Source organism: Pholcus phalangioides, unplaced genomic scaffold (assembly GCF_987345545.1).
Source record: "Pholcus phalangioides strain wild (caught in Gottingen) unplaced genomic scaffold, Ppha-v1.0 ptg000017l_1, whole genome shotgun sequence".
Lineage (NCBI taxonomy): Eukaryota > Metazoa > Arthropoda > Arachnida > Araneae > Pholcidae > Pholcus > Pholcus phalangioides.
Window position 1 is genome coordinate 29,871,987 of NW_028301610.1, and position 20,167 is coordinate 29,892,153.

Sequence of the window (20,167 nt, forward strand, 5' to 3'; positions counted from 1 at the left end):
AAATTCCATACATACAAGTATGCAATAGATACATAAGAATGTCTAAGCTGAAAATGAATCTTTCTTGAAATCTATGTGATATTTTCGTAATAAAAAAAAGAAAAGAGAATATCTTTTTTTTTCTCAAAATCACCGGGATTTTCAAAAGACTGAAGATAAATATATATAAAGGGTGGGAAAAATGTTTGTAGAAACTTCAAAAATGAATAAAAACCGGAAGAATAACTGAAACAAAAAACGGTTTGCAGGGTTAGCATCGCTAGGTCACAGGAATTTTTTCAAGACGACGAAAAAAATAACTCAAAAAATAGCCAATAGGTGGCGCTGGTATGAGCATCTTCAGTGGAAATATGCAAATGAGACGGTTATAAGAACTTGCGCTCCTAATCCACAATCAGTTCACCATTGTTAACAGTGTATGTGGCCCTGCTGGACTCTACCGTTGCTGGATTTGGGACTTGCCTGCAATGTGTTATCCCCTGTGGTGTTGGTAATGTGGAGCACATATTGCTGTAATAAACGATTTGAAGGCATTCTGTTCGTTATTTGCGTATCCTTTCTTTGACTTGTGTACGTCAGCGCCACCTATCGGCCATTTTTCCCCCCTCCCCCTGCTTAGAAAAATTCCTGTGATCTAGCGATGCCAACCCTGCAAACCGTTTTTTATTTCGGTTATTTTTCCGGTTGTTATGAATTTTTTAAAGTTTCTACAGACTTTTTGCTCATATATATCTATTTATTTACGTATAATTTTTTTAAGATTCTGATTGAGCTATTGTAAAATGAGGTGAATAGGAAAGAAACTTTGTAAAAGCACAAACATATTCCTGTATTATATTGACACAAAAAAAATTTATCATGTTAGCCAACTGAAAAATAAATTAAGAACAGAAAATTCTTTTGTGAATATAATAGGGGAGTACATGTTTGTGATTTTACAAAGTTTTGTTCCTATTCACCCTATTTTATGATATTCAAAACATGTACGCTGCAAAGGTGACGACAGCAATTCTGGCACTTCTCTCGTATAGTACCATGGGGCCTAATTCCTTTAGGAATGTTTGCATTAAGAAAGGGGAGGAGTATATACTGAGCCATCATTGCTATGTTTTAACAAAGACTTTAAAGGGGAAGGAAAATCAGTAAAACACATTTAGAAACAGATATTCTGTGCCTCGTGTTTTCACGTTCAGAACCATTTTCAAATGGATTTTTTCACACATATATGTACGTGCAGATCCGTTGGTTGGTTAGATAGCTTATGCAGTTCCATTTATTTTTTTTTTAAGGGTAACCCATCCTTTAGGTGGTTTTACATTGTACCTAACGGGATTGAAAAATATTTTTCAGCTATACTTTATACATGCTTTGGATGATCAAAATAATTCCAGATTCTCAATACTCTGATTATAAATTTACTTGCAATGTTTTTGTTTAGAATTATCAAAATTGTTTTAAACAGAATCATGTCTTAGGCTGCTTTTATTTATTTGATAAGGATCTTGCATTCACCCTGATGCATTGCTCAACTGGTGCCAACGTCAGGTTGCTCTCCATGACACTATTAAAATTGAAAATTTCACAACATCATGGAAGAATGGATTAGCTCTCTGCACCATATTGCATAGATATAGACCGGACCTCATAGATGTGAGCATTTTAAATTCCAAGGATGTAGCCGAAAATAATCAGCTGGTATGTATTCACACATATACTACAGAAGCTTATTATTGATTCAGGATTATGTTAAATTTTTGGTATCCTTCCGGTGACCTTTCACTTGTTTAAAAAGATTGTAATTTGCCTCTAGACCCTCTGTATATACAGAGTTGTCAACTGCTACACAGATTGTTCATAATTTCTATGATAGTCACAATGAACCTATGGACCTACAGGAAATACTACAGAAAATTTTTTTCAATAAAAAAATATATTCATCTGGTTTATTATGGTAATTTTTTTTATCCCTTTAATCCTTACTAAACAGCTATAGTGTAATAAACACCACATGTATATACTTATTTATATACTGTAACCTCACTACAACGATACTTGATACAATGATAAATCCCTCTACAATGATATTTTTCCATGGTCCGCAGAGCATCGTTATATCGAGACTTCACTGTATATGTACAACTAACTAGTATTTCCTTTACCCCACTTATTTCCCCTTCAGATAATATTTTTTTCTTATGCCCCCACCTCCTGCCTTAATAAGGGTGTTCCATTATCAGGAGCAAGATCCTTTCTATATCTTAACCTTATTTCTCTAAATGAGTTAATGTTGTTATTATACAACAAAAATTGTATAAATAAGGCTGATATCCGGACAACCAGGACCTTTAGCCCTGTCACATCTCTCTTTGGAAGGTGGGGTTCTTCTGGATTTTCAAAGTAGTTATTTTTTCCCACCTAATTTCTTATGGGTTTTACAGATTGAATGGGGTAGAACCTCTATGGGTTTCTACCCATTTCTCAAATTAGATATTTTCCCATTATATTTCACTTAATGCTTCTTAGCTGGTTTTTTTTTTGGTTTTTTTTTACAGCTCTTTGTGACCCCTTAATAATCTCCCATGGCTTGCTTCCCCCTTTCACTCAATTTTGACCTCTGGTTTCCTATTCTGGGGCTACTATTTCACCGCACATTCACCTCATAAATATGCAAGAGGGTCATATGGCTCTCAATTGAGAATCACTGTGGTAGAGATTTCATTAGACTAGGGAAAAGGTAGGTGATGAAATATTCAAGTATCATTCACTGTTGGGAGTGCTGCAACACAACAGTTGGGTGGTATTGAAAGGATATGATGACAATCTCTCGACCTAAACTGAAATATAAATATAGATATATAAAATTACAATAGACACAGGATGGTCCAAACTTTTTTATTGGGTCCTGTATTTGTGAAAATGTTCATTTTTGTGAAAAGCAAAACAGTCTAGTTAATTTGTAATGGGTCTGTTTTTCTGGTTTGAAATTTTATGAAGAGTCTTTCAAAACGAGCACAACTCAGGTCTACCACCATTTATGGGCGATTTGCTACCTAGTGAGTTGCGCCGGAAGTGTAATTGTGTGTGTACCTAACAGTCTGAGTGCATATGTAGTGTTGTGTTTGATTTTTCAGTGCTTCCATTTCAGAAGTGAAGTGAGTGATGTATGTGTTATTATTGAATCACACATTTTTACTGTTAGTAGGTCTGTTGCTCTCTGTGGTGAGACTTTTTAAAGGGGAAGATCGGCTCGCATTAGTGCCTTGAAGTTGGGAACCACAGAAAACCAACTTCATCTGATCACCACTGTGACGACGGTGGGGTTCGAACCCCTGACCTCACGATGCGAGTCTGTCGCTATAACCACTCGACCACCACAGCGGCCAGTCTAGTGAAGAGTGGAAAATAGACCCAAATTTTTATAATGCATAGATCCCCTTACATAGAGCAAAATATACATAAGCCCCAAAGGATATATATATATATATATAGTAAAAACCAACATTCATTAATTTAATAAAGTAATATCTTAGCTTACAAATTTTTTGACTAAAAAAGATTTTTTTCACAGTTTTTCAATCTCTGCTAATGAATGTTTTAGCTTATATTGATATACCAGGTGTACAAGTATGAAATGCGGATTTCAGAAAACAGATGGTGGACCAATGCAGTTTGTGCTATAAAGATTTGACACTGCACCATTTTGTTGTGTCATCAACAAGTGTCAGATGCGCACGAGTGATAAATTGGAAAAGTGTGTGCATAGTGTTGTATTGTTGTGTTCAATATGTCGAAAGTTATACTGAACAAAGAGCATTCGCGGACAGCATTAATTTTTTTGTTTTCATTTGAAGAAAACTGCTGCTGAATCATACCGATTACTTCGAGAAGCTTATGGTGAACATGCTCCATCGCAAGATACGTGTGAATGATGGTTTCGGTTTTTCAAAAGTGGCGACTTCGATGTTGCAGACAAGGAACATGGAAAACCGCCAAAAAAAAAAGAAGATGCGGAATTGGAAGCATTGTTGGACGAAGATGATACTACACAGACACAAAAACAACTCGCAGAGCAATTGGGCATTAGTCAACAAGCTGTTTCTAATCGCAATGCCCCATGACAACGTTAAATGCTCCTTGACAATGTTCAATGGTCAATGTTCCATCACATACAGCAAAAGCGGTTCGCGGCACGTTGGAAGCACTCAGCTGGAAGTTCTACCCAATGCGGCTTACTCACCAGACTTGGTTCCTTCCAATTACCACTTGTTTGCATTGATGGGTCACACACTTTCTGAGCAATGCTTTGGTTCGTACGAAGATGTGAAAAAATAGCTCGATGAATGGTTCACAGCAAAAGGGGAAGATTTTTACTGGTGTGGTATTCACAAATTTCAGGAAAGATGGGGGAAATGTATAACAAGCAATAGAGCATACTTTGAATAAAACACTTTTTATCATTCTTCCGAATTTAACATGTTTTTTTTGAAAAAAAATCCGCATTTCATACTTGTACACCTGGTATGTGCTAACATAACACAGCTGCATTGTGAGCTGAATTTTCACACCAATCATCAGAATTGCTATCACTCAAGCTCAATCAGTTTATGTCTGCCTCAGAATTGCTTTCAAGATATAGTACTTCCATTTCTTCTTTCAGAAAGCTTTTGAGCCATTTCATGTAAAATGAAAGATTAAGCTAAGATGAAATGTAATAAAAAAATAAAGAAGTCTAGGCTTGAATGCTTTTATGACTTTTTGGTGCTCTTAGCACCAAACTAAGCAGTCTGGACATTGTAAGCAATTGTCTTTTCCATCTTTAAATATGAAACAGAAAATTGAACTTTCCAACTACATCACATAGAGGGTCACCTACAAACCTTGTTAAAGATTTCAGGTCACTGTGCTTCGCACGAGAGATTGGGATTGGGGCCTTGTACAAAACTTCCAGTTCTTCAATAGGCATGTCCTTCTCTTGTTGGTGGTCCTTTCTCCCTCTTTGCTTGTTTTTAAATAGTAGCGTCATGGCTAGTGTAACTATCACGGAAACTGGAACAGTGGTACACTAAATGTGGTGTAGAACTATCTACATCAGTGTTTCCCAAAGTTGGCAGTATTGTCCCCTGGTGGGCGATGGAATGTTCTGGGGGGGGGGGGGTGATAGAAGCTACGGGTGTAACATAGGATCCTATGGGTTCACCTGAATTGGGGGGGGGGGCGATGAGAGAAAAATTTCTGAAGAAGGGGGAGGCAATGGAACAAAAATTTTGGGAACTATGATCTACATGAAGGTAACTGATATTGGCTTTGTTGGCAGTGGACATTTTTTCTGGTACATAAGCTTTAAAAAATCTGTTCAAGCTTTAGACATTTGTTGTTTACAGTCAATCACTATGAAAAGAGATGGTTTTGCGTGGACTGTTTCTTAACTTCCATCTATTCCTCTAGAATCTCAACATGGAACATTTGAGGAAACAGATATTTTGTGGACATTATGCTGAGGTGGACTTGGAAAAAAAATCATCTTATCTCCACTGGGACTTTTCTTTCCAAGTCCACCTCAGCATAATATAAAGAAAATATCTGTTTCCTTGATTTCTATTGGGCTAAGAAAAAGCCATCTATCTCTCTATATAGGATGTTTGTTTAGGACACAACATAAATCTGTACTCAGTAATACTTTTATACATCCACTAACCTTGAATTCATAAGCACAAAGCATGAACTGCATGAGTAAAGCAAAACAAAAACACACACTCAAATATCACTCTCTGCGCATGTCACAAATTCGTTTCTACTGTGCATGTGGTGGACTCTGATCATTTTTCCATCTGCATGCTGTGATAAAGGTCATTGTTCACGCATCCCCTCCATGCCATATCTTCCTTCCTTTATTACAGCGGACTGAAAACATTTTTGCATCTGGTTTTTTTACATGGGGAAAAAAGACGTTTCTGAGGTATAAAAAACTATTAGTTTTGATTTTTTTGGACTGAAACCATTATCCTCTGACCCTTTGATTGTGAAGTTGGTCATCCCAGCCTTCTGTCAGTTTTTATTCATTTGTTTTTGTAGTGCTTACTAGTGTTTTATAAAACTTATCTTTGAATTTTAAGGCAATACCTATAACAAATTAAACAATTTTGCCTTTATGCAAACAAATGTGAATCAGGAATAAATTATTTTTGTCAGCTGAGGTATCACTGTAGTTCAAAATATTTTAGAGCAGTATTTTTTGCAAACATTGCTGTGAATCAAACTTCTACCTGAAAAAAGGAACATTGAATGAGCATAAGCATTGTCCATTATGAGCTATGAAAATTTACTTTGTTCTGCAATGTAATTGAAAAAGCAAATAGGGAAAAATTTTACAAAAAATATTTGTGATTTTTGATTGTTTTGTGAGGGGAAGGCATAGGACCCTATACCCCCCACGCACGCGGGCACGCACCTGTCTCTCAAACTGTAAAAGAAATTATTTCAAGAAAGTACTAGGCATTATCTAAACACTTGGATTGGCTACAATCTAGTTCCTTTTTAATTCCAGTTCAACTCAACATTAGAAAGGAATTTGAGGAGTTATCCATGTTTTGCTCCACGACAGCAGATCATGGTAAAGCTTTTCAAAATAATAGGCTGACTCATCCACCATCTTTGAGCAAAAATGTGATGTCAGTATTATTGGTACAGCCAACTGCAGTTCCCTGTCCTGCTTTTTTAAAACAATATCTGAGACATCACTTATAATAGTAAACCAGTTTTTTGTTCAGAGATAGACAATGAGTCTGCTCTTCTTTATAGGCACCTTAGATCTTGGTGAAACAATGACGCAAATCAGCTTAGAAGTAAGTGTTGAGATATTGCTTTACCTCTCAAACGTAATGTTGTGGAGAATGCATGCTGTGATTCATGCTAAAGGTATCTAACAAAGTAGTATAGAATGTGAAATTTTTTTGAGCAGTGTAGTCTACTGTATTTAACCCTAGATAACTAATTATTTGTCTAATAGACTACTGACCCCTGCCAGTTTTGCAAATTTGAGATGTTCCCTTTGTGCTCATACCACCTCACTCATAGTGCCTTCATACCTGGTAAAAGATTTTTTTTAAATTTTTTACTTCAATTTTTTAATTTATTTTTTATTATTTATTTATTTATAATTGAAATATTATAATACTTCTCTTAAGTTACGCTAATTTGTTTGAAATGAATAAAGGAAATATAAAAAAGTACTTGTTTTTAATTTGTAGTCGAATGATTAGCTACTGAGTAACACTGATTTAAGTTTAGTTATCTAGGGTTAATTCAAATATATTCATGTTTTCATGCATGTACAGACATATTTTATGTATTTTTTCTAGATGTTTGTTTGGACAGCTTTCTGCTTTCAAAATTTTCACCAATATATTAATGCATTTACAGGCCTTTGACATTTGTGAAAGGGAATTAGGGATCCCTCCAGTCATGACAGGGCAAGAAATGGCTATCTGTGAGGTTCCTGACAAATTGTCTATGATTTCATATTTAGCTCAGATTTATGACACATTTCGGGGTGAGATACCAGTTGGTAAGTCTGTTAAATTTATTTTTAGCAGATTAATTTTGAATTTACATGCTAAATTTATTTAGTTCTGTTTAAATTAAATCCATTATGTAATTTTTTTCCAAATAGCAAAATATCAACATGTAGGGTATAATTAAAGTAAGTCCTGGTCTGAGCTGTCTACAGCCATAACTATTCATCAAAAAGCTTAGAGACTGTAAATGTCTTAATGAAGGGATGAGAAAAAAATTGAGAGCAAAATAAATAGGTTCCATTCTAGAGAATGTTTTCTATGCAAATTATAGTGCTTAATAGGTAATTGTTCGCAACATGCAACCAAACTGCTTATGTTTCATGGCAGGGTATCTAAATATCTCTAGTAGAACCATTTCCATTTCCTCACCAAAGATTATGACATTAAATTTAAGAATGATATATTAAAAATTGTGCTTTACTGGTGAAATTCTTTTATGGGCGCTATGATTCTGCACTAAAAACCATTCTGAGATTTTCCATCTTTTAAGGGCTTTAAAAATTCTCCCCATCCCTTCATTGTGAAATTCTTCAAGTTTCACATTTTTCTGATGGGTAGTTAAAGCTGTAGAAAACTCAAAACAGGGGAACTTTACTTATGTACACCCTGTATATTAATTTTCCAAATTTACTTTTTTTCTATGTTGTATAATTTAGTTTTCATTTCACTTAATATTACAGTGAAACCTATCTAAGATGGGCACGTATGAGACGGAAACCTGTCTTAAACGAAATCAGAATATAGTCTGTTCAGTGATTAGTACTTTTATTTGCACCTTTTATCAAAAATTTGTCTAAAACGGAATGTTATTTCAGTCTGTTGATGTTCCATTTCATACAAGTTCCACTGTATATTATTCTGATAAAAAGAAGTTAGTTCTGATAAGAAGAAACTAGTTCTGAAGATCTTGTTGAACATGTTTCGGTGGGGGACGAGTTTTCTTCCCATGATCATCGTGTCGTCAGTTTTCACTGTAACTTTTCTTCGTATAAGGTTGATAACAAAAGACTGGTTCCTTGTTTTCAGAGAACTAACTTTGATGTTTTGAGAGGAAGGTTAGCAGAAGTTTTCAAAGACCGGTTGGAATCAGTCGGGGTGGTAAGTCAATGGGAAGAATTTAGTATGAAGCTGTCCTCTATTTCGCATGATGTCATATCCTTTGTTTGAAAAAAGTGTGTTTTGTTCATTGCACTTTCTATGGTTCACAGATCATTTTTGTCACGCCACGGTCATCTTCTGCACACGAGGGCTAATTAGACCGGACCTACAATTTATCGCCTATTCTGAACGGCAGGCTTGTTTTTTATACTCGTCGAGAGGTTGGTGCGCTAACCCCTTGATAGGGGACTCCCTGCAGTAGCAATATTTTCTGTGGTCATGTCGCCGTTTCTGTTGTACCCCTATATCAGGAAAGTTTTCTGACAAGGACGAACCGAGTATCGAACTTGCGACACCTCTAAACATCCTTTGGTACTTTAGACGAGTGTCTTATCAACCTGGGCTACAGCGCTTTGGTTCACAGATAGCATGCGTAACCTTTACCTTGAAAATAAAAGAGCATTCAGAGAGAGTAAAAGTGGAAGAGGTAACCTATCATTGTTTACTGATAAAAGAAGAGCATTGAAAAAAGAAGGGATCGTAAAAAGGAAGTTGAATCTAGGTTGGAAAATAACATTGGCTCTGACCCAAAATCATTTTTTAGATATGTCAATAATGGATGTAAGGGGACACATGGCCTCCTGTCGATAAGAGGGTCTATATATAGGTTACAGAGCAATGTATAGGCATGTGTAATGCTTTCAATGACTTTTTCGCATTTGTTTTTAATGGAGATAATGATATTCAATATACAGGTGTTGCATGGGGTTATAAAATTTTCAGCGATATTCAAGTAAAAGACGTGGAGGTCCTAAATCTTCTAAGAAATATATGTGCAAGCAAAGCACCAGGACCAGATGATATCTATCCCAGAGTCCTCAGGGAATGTGCTAATGAATTGCTGGGGCCAGTCGCACAGATATACAGGAGTAGTGTTGCTGAGGGTGTCATCCCAAGGGATTGGAAACTTGCTAATGTTGTTACGATATTTAAGAAGGAAGGGTAGTAGAGAAGATGTGTCCAATTGTCATCCAGTGAGTTTAACGAGCTCCCTCTCGAAAACTTTGGAAATTATCAAAAGGCAGTTGGTGAAGTGGATAGACGAGAATAATGTATTGTCGGATAATCAGCATGTGTTCAGGAAGGGGAAGTCGTATGTGACTAACCTTCTTTGCTTCTATGATCACGTGACGAAGGCTTTGAATGAGTGGAAAAATGTAGATGTTGTTTACCTTGATTTCTAGAAGGCATTTGATCGGGTCCAACATGGTAAACTCTTGAAGCATTTACAAGAAATTGGGATTGGGTGCAACTTGCTGAAGTGGATAGAATCGTGGTTAAAATATAGGTCACAACGAGTTGAAAAGGGAATTCTCTGGCTGGACAGGCGTCACAAGTGGAGTTCCTCTAGGAAGTGTCCTTGGCCCAATACTTTTTTCACTTTTTATCGATAAACTCAATCTGGGTATCAATGAGGTTGGTAGCAGATTTGCAGATGATGTGAAGCTAACCGGGGTAATCGGGAATCAAAGCGATAGGGAGTTGCTCCAGACCAACTTAAACTATACTACAGCATGGGCAAATCAATGGAGCATGACGTTTAGCTTTGACAAGTGCATGGTCACTCATTTTGGTTCAAACAACCCATGGTTCTCTTACGAATTGAATGGTGTCACTATCCCGGATGCAACTAGGGTCACTGATTTGGGAATTCTCATTGATGAGCGGCTTAAGTTTTCTGAACATTGTTCATCGGTGGCCACAAAAGCAGATAGAATGCTCGGTTTCATTTTCAAAAAGGTCTCTTCGCGTTCTCCTAAAGTCATTCTACATCTTTTTCGAGGCTTAGTTCAACCTGGACTGCAGTATGCTGTAAGGTTTTGGAGACCATATCTACGGAGGAACATAGACTTGGTTGAAGGGGTGCAGAGAAGAGCTAAGCGTGTGCTTGTTGGCACATGCAGCTTGAGTTATGAAGAGAGACTTCATTTTTTTGAATATGTTTACATTGGATGAACGCAGGTGTTGAGGAGATATGATCGAAGTGTTCAAAATTTACAACGGGATGGATAGGATGGACCATGAAGTATTAGTACACCGCCAATCGACTGCTTTTACAAGGGGACACCAGTATCAGTTGGTGAGGGACAATGCGAGGTTATGGTGTCGCAGGGAATTTTTCTATGATAGGGTTGTTAATAAATGGAATGGCTTACCCCCGGAGGTAGTAAATTATAACACAATTGACACGTTTAAAAATAAATATGATAAACATGTTGGGGTAAATCTAGAAGCTGTCCATACTTAGAAAAAGACAACCATAAGTATTCTTTATGGGCATTGTATAATATTTTATCATGTGTATATATTGTTTATAATTTTTGTTAATTGCATTTTGAATTGGGTTGCTGTATTTTTGAAATATATGACATCCATATTTGTATGGGCATCGTTTTCTCAGCCACCTCGTTAGGCATTTTGCTGTTGTGGCATTGTATTTGTATTTGAATTGTTATTGATTATGTATTTAGACTCATGGCAGCTTGATCTTACCCACTGCCTGGATGCAAAGCCTCATGCGCCGCCCCTTAAAATGACCCTGGCAGAGAATGGACAGGGCTATAGCCCTGAGATAAATCTATTTTGTTTGTAGCCTCACGCCATTAATTGCCAAAAAATATGTGTGGCCATACGTCCCGCTTTTGAAGGAAATGTTTCATTTTCAAAGCAGAAATTATTTTAACATTCTTGATTATGGCAGAAAATTAAATCCCACAAGCACTTATTGATGAGCCATCATTACTTATATACACTTATTTTGTAAAGATGTTGTATAACGACGCAATTTTTATGTTAAGAAATTTATCTCAAATGCATTTTCACATGATCCAGGAACCGGGCAGGTGCGAAGCCAAATTATTTCCTTTTCTTTTATTTGACTGTTATGGAAAAAATACTGCTTGAGAGCACCAAAATGCACACACTTGCCCTTTATGATAGAGGGTAATACCTTCTGGTGTTATGGTTCCAGGTCCTGTCTTTTTCCTCAAGTTTGCCTAACACCTCCATTGCCAACATATGGCTCAAAAGCATGATGTAGTGTAAATTTTTACTGTTGGAAATCCTTAAATAATTTTGTGTCAAATTAAAGTCTAAGCTGCCGCCCGAGTGCACCCTCACTTAAGGTGCCCCTGTTTAGACTTTAAATCGTTTCCGAGGATATTGTTTCATCTCCTTGCTTGTTGTCATCTCCAGTGATGATGTTTACTGCAGTAGTGCATGACATGTTTGCTGATAAAAGCCTCAAACACACACTGTATGGCAGTCCTAAAAGATGGATACTCTTATAAACTCAGGTTAAGAATCACTGCTATCAACCAAGTAAATGACTTTTTTGGTTCCCTCATTGTAAATGGTACTTTACTTTTTTTAATAACGAGGATTGCAAGTAATGGGAAAGAAAAAGAACTAGGGGGGTGGGGGAGTTCCTGGGTTGCAGAACTTAAAAGGATGCAAAGCAAAAAAAAAAATTGTTATTTGGGGGACTTTGTTATAGCACTATGAAGCTTTTTACGGGGGGGGGGGGCACACCAGGATTTCTGAGATGCTTTGTTAGGGCATGGCCTAAAAAGCTTTGGAACCACTAGGTGCGTAGCCGGAAATTTTGTTCAGGGGGAGACCAAAGTGATAGAACAATAGATTTTGCCATCTTTTTCCCTTTTTCGGTCATGTTCTCACATTTCGGGGGGGGGCAGACCCCTGAGTCCCCCCCCCCCTCGCTACGTCCTTGGGAACCACTGCTCTAAGCTATGCATATTTTGGCCATGGATGACTTAAACTTCTTCCACAATTATGGAGTTTGCCATGCAGTAGAAATTCACAATAGTGCATATAGTACCACATTGTTTTGTCATTCTGAAACTGGTAACGAGAGTTTCATATCTATTGAAACTGTTGATCCATAAGCCTTTGGCTTACAAATGAGCTGCCTGCAGCTTGCCAATCTGTGTCATGGAGATTGAAAATTGAAAGCTCACTTTATAATGACAAAAAAAAAATGGTGTTACGTGTTACCCAGATGAGAAAAACATTTGCCAATAGAAAACCCAATTTTATGAGATTATGAAAACAAAGAAATGAATAGTTGCTAAGCTGAAGACAACAAGTGAAACGAGCCAGTTAATGAATTTGTATGGAATTGGTTTGTTTGATGCCTCATCTCGTTGAAAATTGAGGAACCCTTGATTGAATCTCTTTTTCATAGAAATGTTTATATGGTTGCTTGATTTTTTTCCCCAGCCCAATAGCCAATAAAAATAAACTGTGACATGTTTATTTCTCATCTTTATTGTGTGTGCATAAAGTGATGAAAATAATTATACTTACTATTCTTTGCTGCTCTTTTGAATCTAGTGTACAAGTCTTCCACTGATGATCGCACAGTCAGTCCTAATAGGCAAACTTTTATCGCTCCTCGCTCTGTCTTGGCCAAAATCAGCAACAAACTCCAGAATAAAAGGAAGGTAACATAACAATATTGCTTTATTTTATTGTGTTTTAGGAATAAAAGTAAGTTATATTGTAATAGAAAGTCACATGCAAAAATTAATGTGTTGGTGGTGATCATGCTACAAGTTGGAAGTGTGAAACTGCATGTTACCCAGCAGATTGGAGTGTGTTCTCTACAAAAATTATGGTAATGCTGTTTAGGTACCTCAAGAATGTTGTGTACAGTGGTCACACATAGTGAACATGAGTTGAAAGCCAGCATTACCACTAGCACACTCTGAGCTGTTGTGGAACATGCAGTTTAACGCTTCAACTCATAGCAGAACACTGTAACAACTGTCTTTCTTGCTAAGTCATAGGTGTTTGTTTTATGATTTCATTTTTGTGCTGTTTCCATGGATTATGAAATTTTATGATATTAAATTTTCATTTTGCTACAACTGACTGTGGTTTTATTCTGCAAGCAAATTTTTCGCGATTCACTGGTACAGTGCTGCTTATCGATAAATATTTACGGTTTTTTTTTCCTTTGCTAAATAATATTCTATTGCTGCAGGAGTTTTCATGTAAATTTTCAAGTCATTCTGACTAGTGGTTCTTACTTAACTGTTTTAAGATCACAAATAATATAATTTTGAATCATATAATTTTTATTGTAATCACCCTATATAATAAGATTTTATCAAATGTTCTTCACCTTTAAAAATATAGATTGAAATATTTAGTACAGTGCTACTGTCCCGGTCTAATTAGCCCTCACGTGCAAAAAAAAAATGGTGCGACAAAAATGATAAATTAGTACAGTGCTGTTTTCTTATGAAACTGTTGGAGATTCATTTTATGGTGAAAATTCCCCCCTTATATATTTTTTTTTCTCATTTTCTGAAATTGTTTCATGCAGCATTTCAGCAGTTATGTGATAAATATTTTTCTAGTACTCTCTGGATAAAGAATCAATCAAAGAAAAAGCAGACAGTTTGAGACGTAGTAGACATCCACTGTTAATACACAAAAGGCGATCAAAGGAAAAAGATAAAGGAATAGCTTTGGTAACATTCTTTCAATCTAAATATATAAATTCTAATTTGTGTTTAATGAATTCTCAAATATTTATGGTGCTAGTCAATACTGTTTTGAATTCTCTTAAAATTGTAAAACATGAAATTTAGACATTCCTCAATGAGAAAAAAAATTATTAAATGTGCATAAAAGATATTTCCAATTACTTAAATTGGTGAATTTTTTTTCATAAATTGTTGAGCAACTCTTAAAGACATGCAACAAAACTTTTCTGTATTTTATATTAGGACCTCACAATTTAATCACCCCCCCCCCCCCACATAATATCTATAAATTAATGGGTGTCTAGAAGAAGGGTATATGTTACATTTTTTCCAAAACAGTTTTTTTACAGAAGAAGGTAAAATGTGATGTGACAAACTCTGCTGTAATTTTTTTAGTGTCCAAAACTGAAAGAGGGCATCATATGTGATTTCCGCAGGATTATGACCTTGAAATGGGGGCATTATTTTTTATCGTTTTTTGTAAAATATGCCTTTCTTCTGGACACCCATTGAATTAAATTCAATCTTACATTAAAAATGTAGGAAAAAATAATAGTTTCTTGAAGCTAATAACTAATTTTTTAAAAAATTCTTAGATGGGTAAAGTAACAAAAAATCTATAAACTAGTTATATTTTATTTCATTTACATCTATTTCTTTTTTTATATTAGGACCTCATCAGCAATGAAGTATCCCTGACAAATTTTAAAACTGTTCCAGAAATGATTAATGTTGGCACCAGTTTGCGAAAAGAATCTATAAATTCTCGAGCCAAGTTTTTAGAAATGAAAATGCAGCAAGATGCAGGACTAAAGCGTCAGATAGCTGAAAACAGTGAAAATTCAAAACCTGCACATCTTCGAGCAGCTCATGCAGAACTGAATATCAAACTCATACAAGAACAACTTCAAAAAAGTGATAGTAGTAAAAGTGATAAAAAATCCACTTGCCCTAAAGTAGGAAAGCTACGCAAAGATGATTGGAATGTTAAACTATTAGAGGACAAAGTCAGCAAACAAGAAAAGCCAGTGCCAAAGCCTATCGAGAATGAAAAATCTAAAATACTTCAAGAGATATATTTGAATAAAGTAAATATGATATTTTTTAACATTTCTTAGGTTAAAATGACAGAACAATAAAATCATGTTTTGTTGTTTTGAACTTAGTTTTATTCTGATATGTTTGTAAATTTTGATTGATTGTATGTGAACATATGTTCAAAAAAGGGATGGATCATCTGGAGCATACATGCTTAACCCATGGGCCATAGTCCAAATGTGTCCTTCAGAGTCTTCTGATGTGGCCCACGACAGCAAACCTAATTTTATAAAAATGAACTTAATAGCGAATTTCTGCTTAAAAGCAACCTGCAGCATATTTACAGATCTAAATTTATTCCATCACCCAAAAGGTTTTCTCTTTCCATTTTGGCCATTTTTTTTGTACCTATTCATTTAAGCCTTTAAGCTGTCTTTTTAAAATTTTCCTGATCCACATTATAACTGCCACATTTAAAAATCACTAAACTTTCTAAAAATTGCCTCCTATTTTTAAGAACTTTTTTTCCCGATTGTGAGCTTCCCCACCTGAACACAAAATAATAATAATAACAAATAAAGCAAGAATGAGTGGGGAAACTACCATTTTCTGTTATTTATGCTATATGCAATAATACTACCTCAAAGGGAAAAGAAAAACATCTTTCCCCTTTTGCTAGCAGACTTTGAACAAAAGCTGACTCCGCCCACTGGGAGTTGATTGACAGGATGGGGAGAAGGAAAACATATTATTAGTAGAAAAAAGCTTACAACTTCATTTGGGCTCGGGGTTGCTGTTTTGAGAGAGTTTTAAGAACCCAAGATATTTCTGGATTGTCGTTTTGAGAGGGTATTAAGTTTTTGACACAACCCAAAATATCTTGAGATTGCCACTTTACGGGTGAACGCTTTCCATTGAACAGGCTTATTGGAATCAGTTATAAAAAAACCTGGTCTTGCCAGAGTAGTTTAAAATTTTCTGTTCTTCTCTCAGCCTCATCTCCCATGACTCTTTATACAATGCTATAGCCTCCAAGAGGTTGATGTGGCTCAATGATTTCTCTGCTTCAACATTTCAATATTTGTCAAGTGAATTTTTTCTGTTATTATCTTTCATATTCTTTATAAAAACCTGATTTATGCACTGTGATGTTGATGTCATGATGTGGGTTTGGGGGGTGGGGGGTAAAACTATACAAATGCAAGGCCGCAATAGATAAAATGCGAGGTGGCAACGATGGTAGAAAAGATGCCCATAAAAATATTGATGTCGAATATATATCTAAATTATATCAAAAATACAGCAACCCAATCAGAGCAATAAAAAAAAGTATGGATAGGTTCTCGTCGTAATATGTTTATTGCATATCTTTTTAAATGTGTCAGTCATGTTAGAATTTGCAACCCCCAGAAGTAAGCTATTCCATGTATTCACAACCCTATTAAAGAAAAACACCCTGCGAGACACAATAACCTAGAATTGTCCCATACCAATTGATACTGATGCCCAGGTAGTATCGATTGGTAAGGGACAATGCAAGGTTATGGTGTCGCAGGGGGGGAATTTTTCTCTAATAGGGTTTGTAATAAATGGAATAGCTTACTCCCGGAAGTAGTAAATTGTAACACAATTGACACGTTTAAAAAGAAGTATGATAAACATGTTGGGGTAAATCGAGAAGCTATTCATACTTAGAATAAGACAACCATAAGTATTCTTTATGAGCATTGTATAATATTTTATCATGTGTATATATTGTTTATAATGTTCCTAATTACATTTTTAATTGGGTTGCTTTATTTTTGAAATATATGACATCCATATTTGTTATGGGCATCTTTTTCTCAGCCACTTCGTTGGGCATTTTGCCTGTTGTGGTGTTGTATTTGTATTTATTTGTATTTGATGTCGAAGCAGTTGATTAATGATGTATTAATAACTCATGGTCCATTTCATTGAAAATTGTAAACGTTTCAATCATATCCCCCAACACCTGTGCTCTTCCAACGTAAACACTTCAAGATATCAAGTCTCTTCATAGCTTAAACCTTGTCTGCCATCAAGAGCACGTGTGGCTCTTCTCTGCACCCCCCTCGACAAAGTCAATATCCCTTGTAAGTATGGTCTCTAAAACTGGACAGCATACTCCAATGCAGAACGAACTAAGCCACGCAAAACTGGAAGAATCACTTTAAGAGATTGCAAAGAGACCTTTTTGAGAATGAAACCGAGCATTCTATTTGATTTTTTGACCACTGCTGAACAATGTTGAGAAACCTAAGCCTCTCATCAATAATAATAACCAGAACGGTAATCCTAGTTGCATCCAGAATGACACCCCCATTCAACTCGTAAGTGAAATGGGGGTTGTTCGAACCAAAATGAGTGACCAACTCGGATGTCTTCCTTAATTTTTTCAATTCGAGGGACAGTTATCAAGAACCAGAAATATTTTCTATTTTGGTTTTCAAATCAAAAGTCCAGCCTGTACATATCCCACTTATGTGCATATATCCCACGTGGGACAGAGCCTGGGTCATATCTGGCACAACAGCCTGTACGTATAATATGTTTTCTTCATTTATAATATATACATTTTTATCTTCTCAGTTTTCCTTTAAAGTAAATTAGTAGAGTTTTAAGCCATATGCAGTGAATCCTCTTTAACCCTTTGTTGTTCACTGTTCCACTGCGTAGAACACCCAAACTTGACTTGCTTCTTAAACGGTTAAATTCAATTATAAATGGATAAAAATAGGTTTACCATTTACTTTGAACTTTACTTTTCAACCATAGATGGCACCACTACACAAGGCAATCCATGATCTTCAGCTGTGACGCATTATTTAAAATCCTCGTATTTACGATAAATTTTGTATATTTTTTTGTGATACAAAAAAGATTGCTTGAAAAAAAAAAAATTCTACGTTATGTCGTTGGCTGTACTCTAAACTATTTATTCTATATTATTTTTAATTTTTTATGCAGGAAACATACGAAGAATCATTGAATAAAATAAGGTGTTCCATCAACTGGAACACTGTGCCACTAGCTCGTATCATATTACACAACCGAACGCGATGACTAGAGGAAACATTTGTGTTTACATTTTCCTCTGTTTGGGGGAATGAAGTCAAGCTTTCAGGCAAGGCACAGGAGGGTTGGTTGTCTATAAAAAAACAAGAAATGCATATTTCATTTGTAGGAAATGTGATCCTCTGGAATTTTGTGGGGAGGTTTCAGGAAGGGATGATTTTATCAGTAGCTCAAGTCTTTTTACTTAGAGCTGCACAAATTATTTTGCTCTCCCTGTTGAGTTTCTCTACCGTACCTTTTATATAATTGTGTATATATACATAGTTTATTTTTTCTTGTAAATATAATTGTAGTTAATTTTTTTTTAAATTATTAATCATTCTGTAAATGGCACGGAGAGAGGTCTGGCAAGTCTTCTCGAAGCACTGAAAGTGCTTGAGGAATTGCGTTCAGGTAGCAAATCTGAGAATGCGGATAGCAGCGATACCGAGGAATACGCTCCTGAACTTTCTAAAAATTTCATTAAGCCAAAAAATAGACTGATTGTAAATATTTTTGCAGATAGGACTTGTGTATATATATATATATATATATATATATATATAGGAAGTGTAAATATTTATCTCATTATTTCGTAAAAATCATATAAACAAGAATTTTTTGGGGGATGGGGTGTAGAGTAGTAGGCCTCCCCGTGGTGAACCCTGGGTCATGCTAAATCTGCTACACAGGTATAATACAGCGTTTTTTTATTCATATGCAAAAGCTTTACTCATTTACACGCTTCACTGCAATGCTCACTTAAACGCACTTTTCATAGCTCTGGTGGCACAGTGTTCCAGCTTATGGAACACCCACAGAATCAAAATGGTAAGTGCAATCTTTACAAAATTATACTTGCGTACTCCTTTAGGCCTAAGTAGACAGCCTACAACTTTTTTGTTGAAATTCCAACTTTAAAGGGTAGTGCGCAGTAAAGGGTTAAAAGATTGTCAGGAAAATTTCTTAAACTAGAAATGTTTCTATATATGTGAAAGAAAATTAGGACTTTGGAAATAAGAGACTTCTCAAACAGCTAAACATCTTAAGCAGAAACTTCGTAAACTGAATTCACTGTATGTATATAATGCAGTAGAACCTCATTATAATGGACCCTATTATAACAGGTGTCACTTATAATGGATAGTTAAAAAAATTGTAATAATAATGAAGGATGCTTATTTTTATGTGACAAGCTTTAAATTTCCATGCAAGTGATTAAACCGTGATTGTTGTGTTGTTTTTTGTAAACGTGTGGTGCATGACTAGTACCACTTGCCAGCCAGAAAAGATAAATGCAGTGTATACAATGTATACACTTTCTTTCAAACCGAGCACAACTCAGGTCTATTGCCATCTGTGGGCAATTTACTACCTAGTGAGTTGTGCCGGAAGTGTACCTAACAGTCTGAGTGCATATCTAGTGTTGTCTGATTTTTTTTTAAGTGCTGCCATCTATATTTCAGAAGTGAAGTGTAATGATTGAATTACATTTGTGCTATTTGTCAATGTATGCACTGCAATTGAGAAACCTATATTGAAGGCTGTCACAAGGGTGTGGCTGACAGGACTCTAGCCTTAGGGTCCTGGACAATTACCATCATATTTTTCATTTTTATGCTATAAATTCACTATAGAACAGCTTGTGAAAAGTCTGACTTGGGACCCCATCAAAAATACCAGCCTAGAGGGCCTTGTTTCAGTATGGGGGGCATGCTTATTTGATATGTAATAAACATCTTTCATAACTACTGTACCTTCGTTGTGATGTACACCTTATTGCATTACACCCGCATAAGAATTATATGT

At 35.8% G+C, this 20,167-nt stretch overlaps 1 protein-coding gene across 5 annotated transcripts in view; it reads left to right on the top strand.

The window, feature by feature from the left end:
• Window positions 1-20,167, top strand: part of Mical (Molecule interacting with CasL) — a 153,443-nt gene that overhangs the window by 82,995 nt on the left and 50,281 nt on the right. For all 5 annotated transcript variants that reach the window (XM_089246324.1, XM_089246329.1, XM_089246327.1 and 2 more), the window contains 5 exons: window positions 1,499-1,695; window positions 7,420-7,564; window positions 13,086-13,195; window positions 14,117-14,230; window positions 14,917-15,333. In XM_089246324.1, coding sequence (XP_089102450.1) covers window positions 1,499-1,695; window positions 7,420-7,564; window positions 13,086-13,195; window positions 14,117-14,230; window positions 14,917-15,333 — 983 coding nt within the window. The remainder of the gene's footprint in view (window positions 1-1,498; window positions 1,696-7,419; window positions 7,565-13,085; window positions 13,196-14,116; window positions 14,231-14,916; window positions 15,334-20,167) is intronic.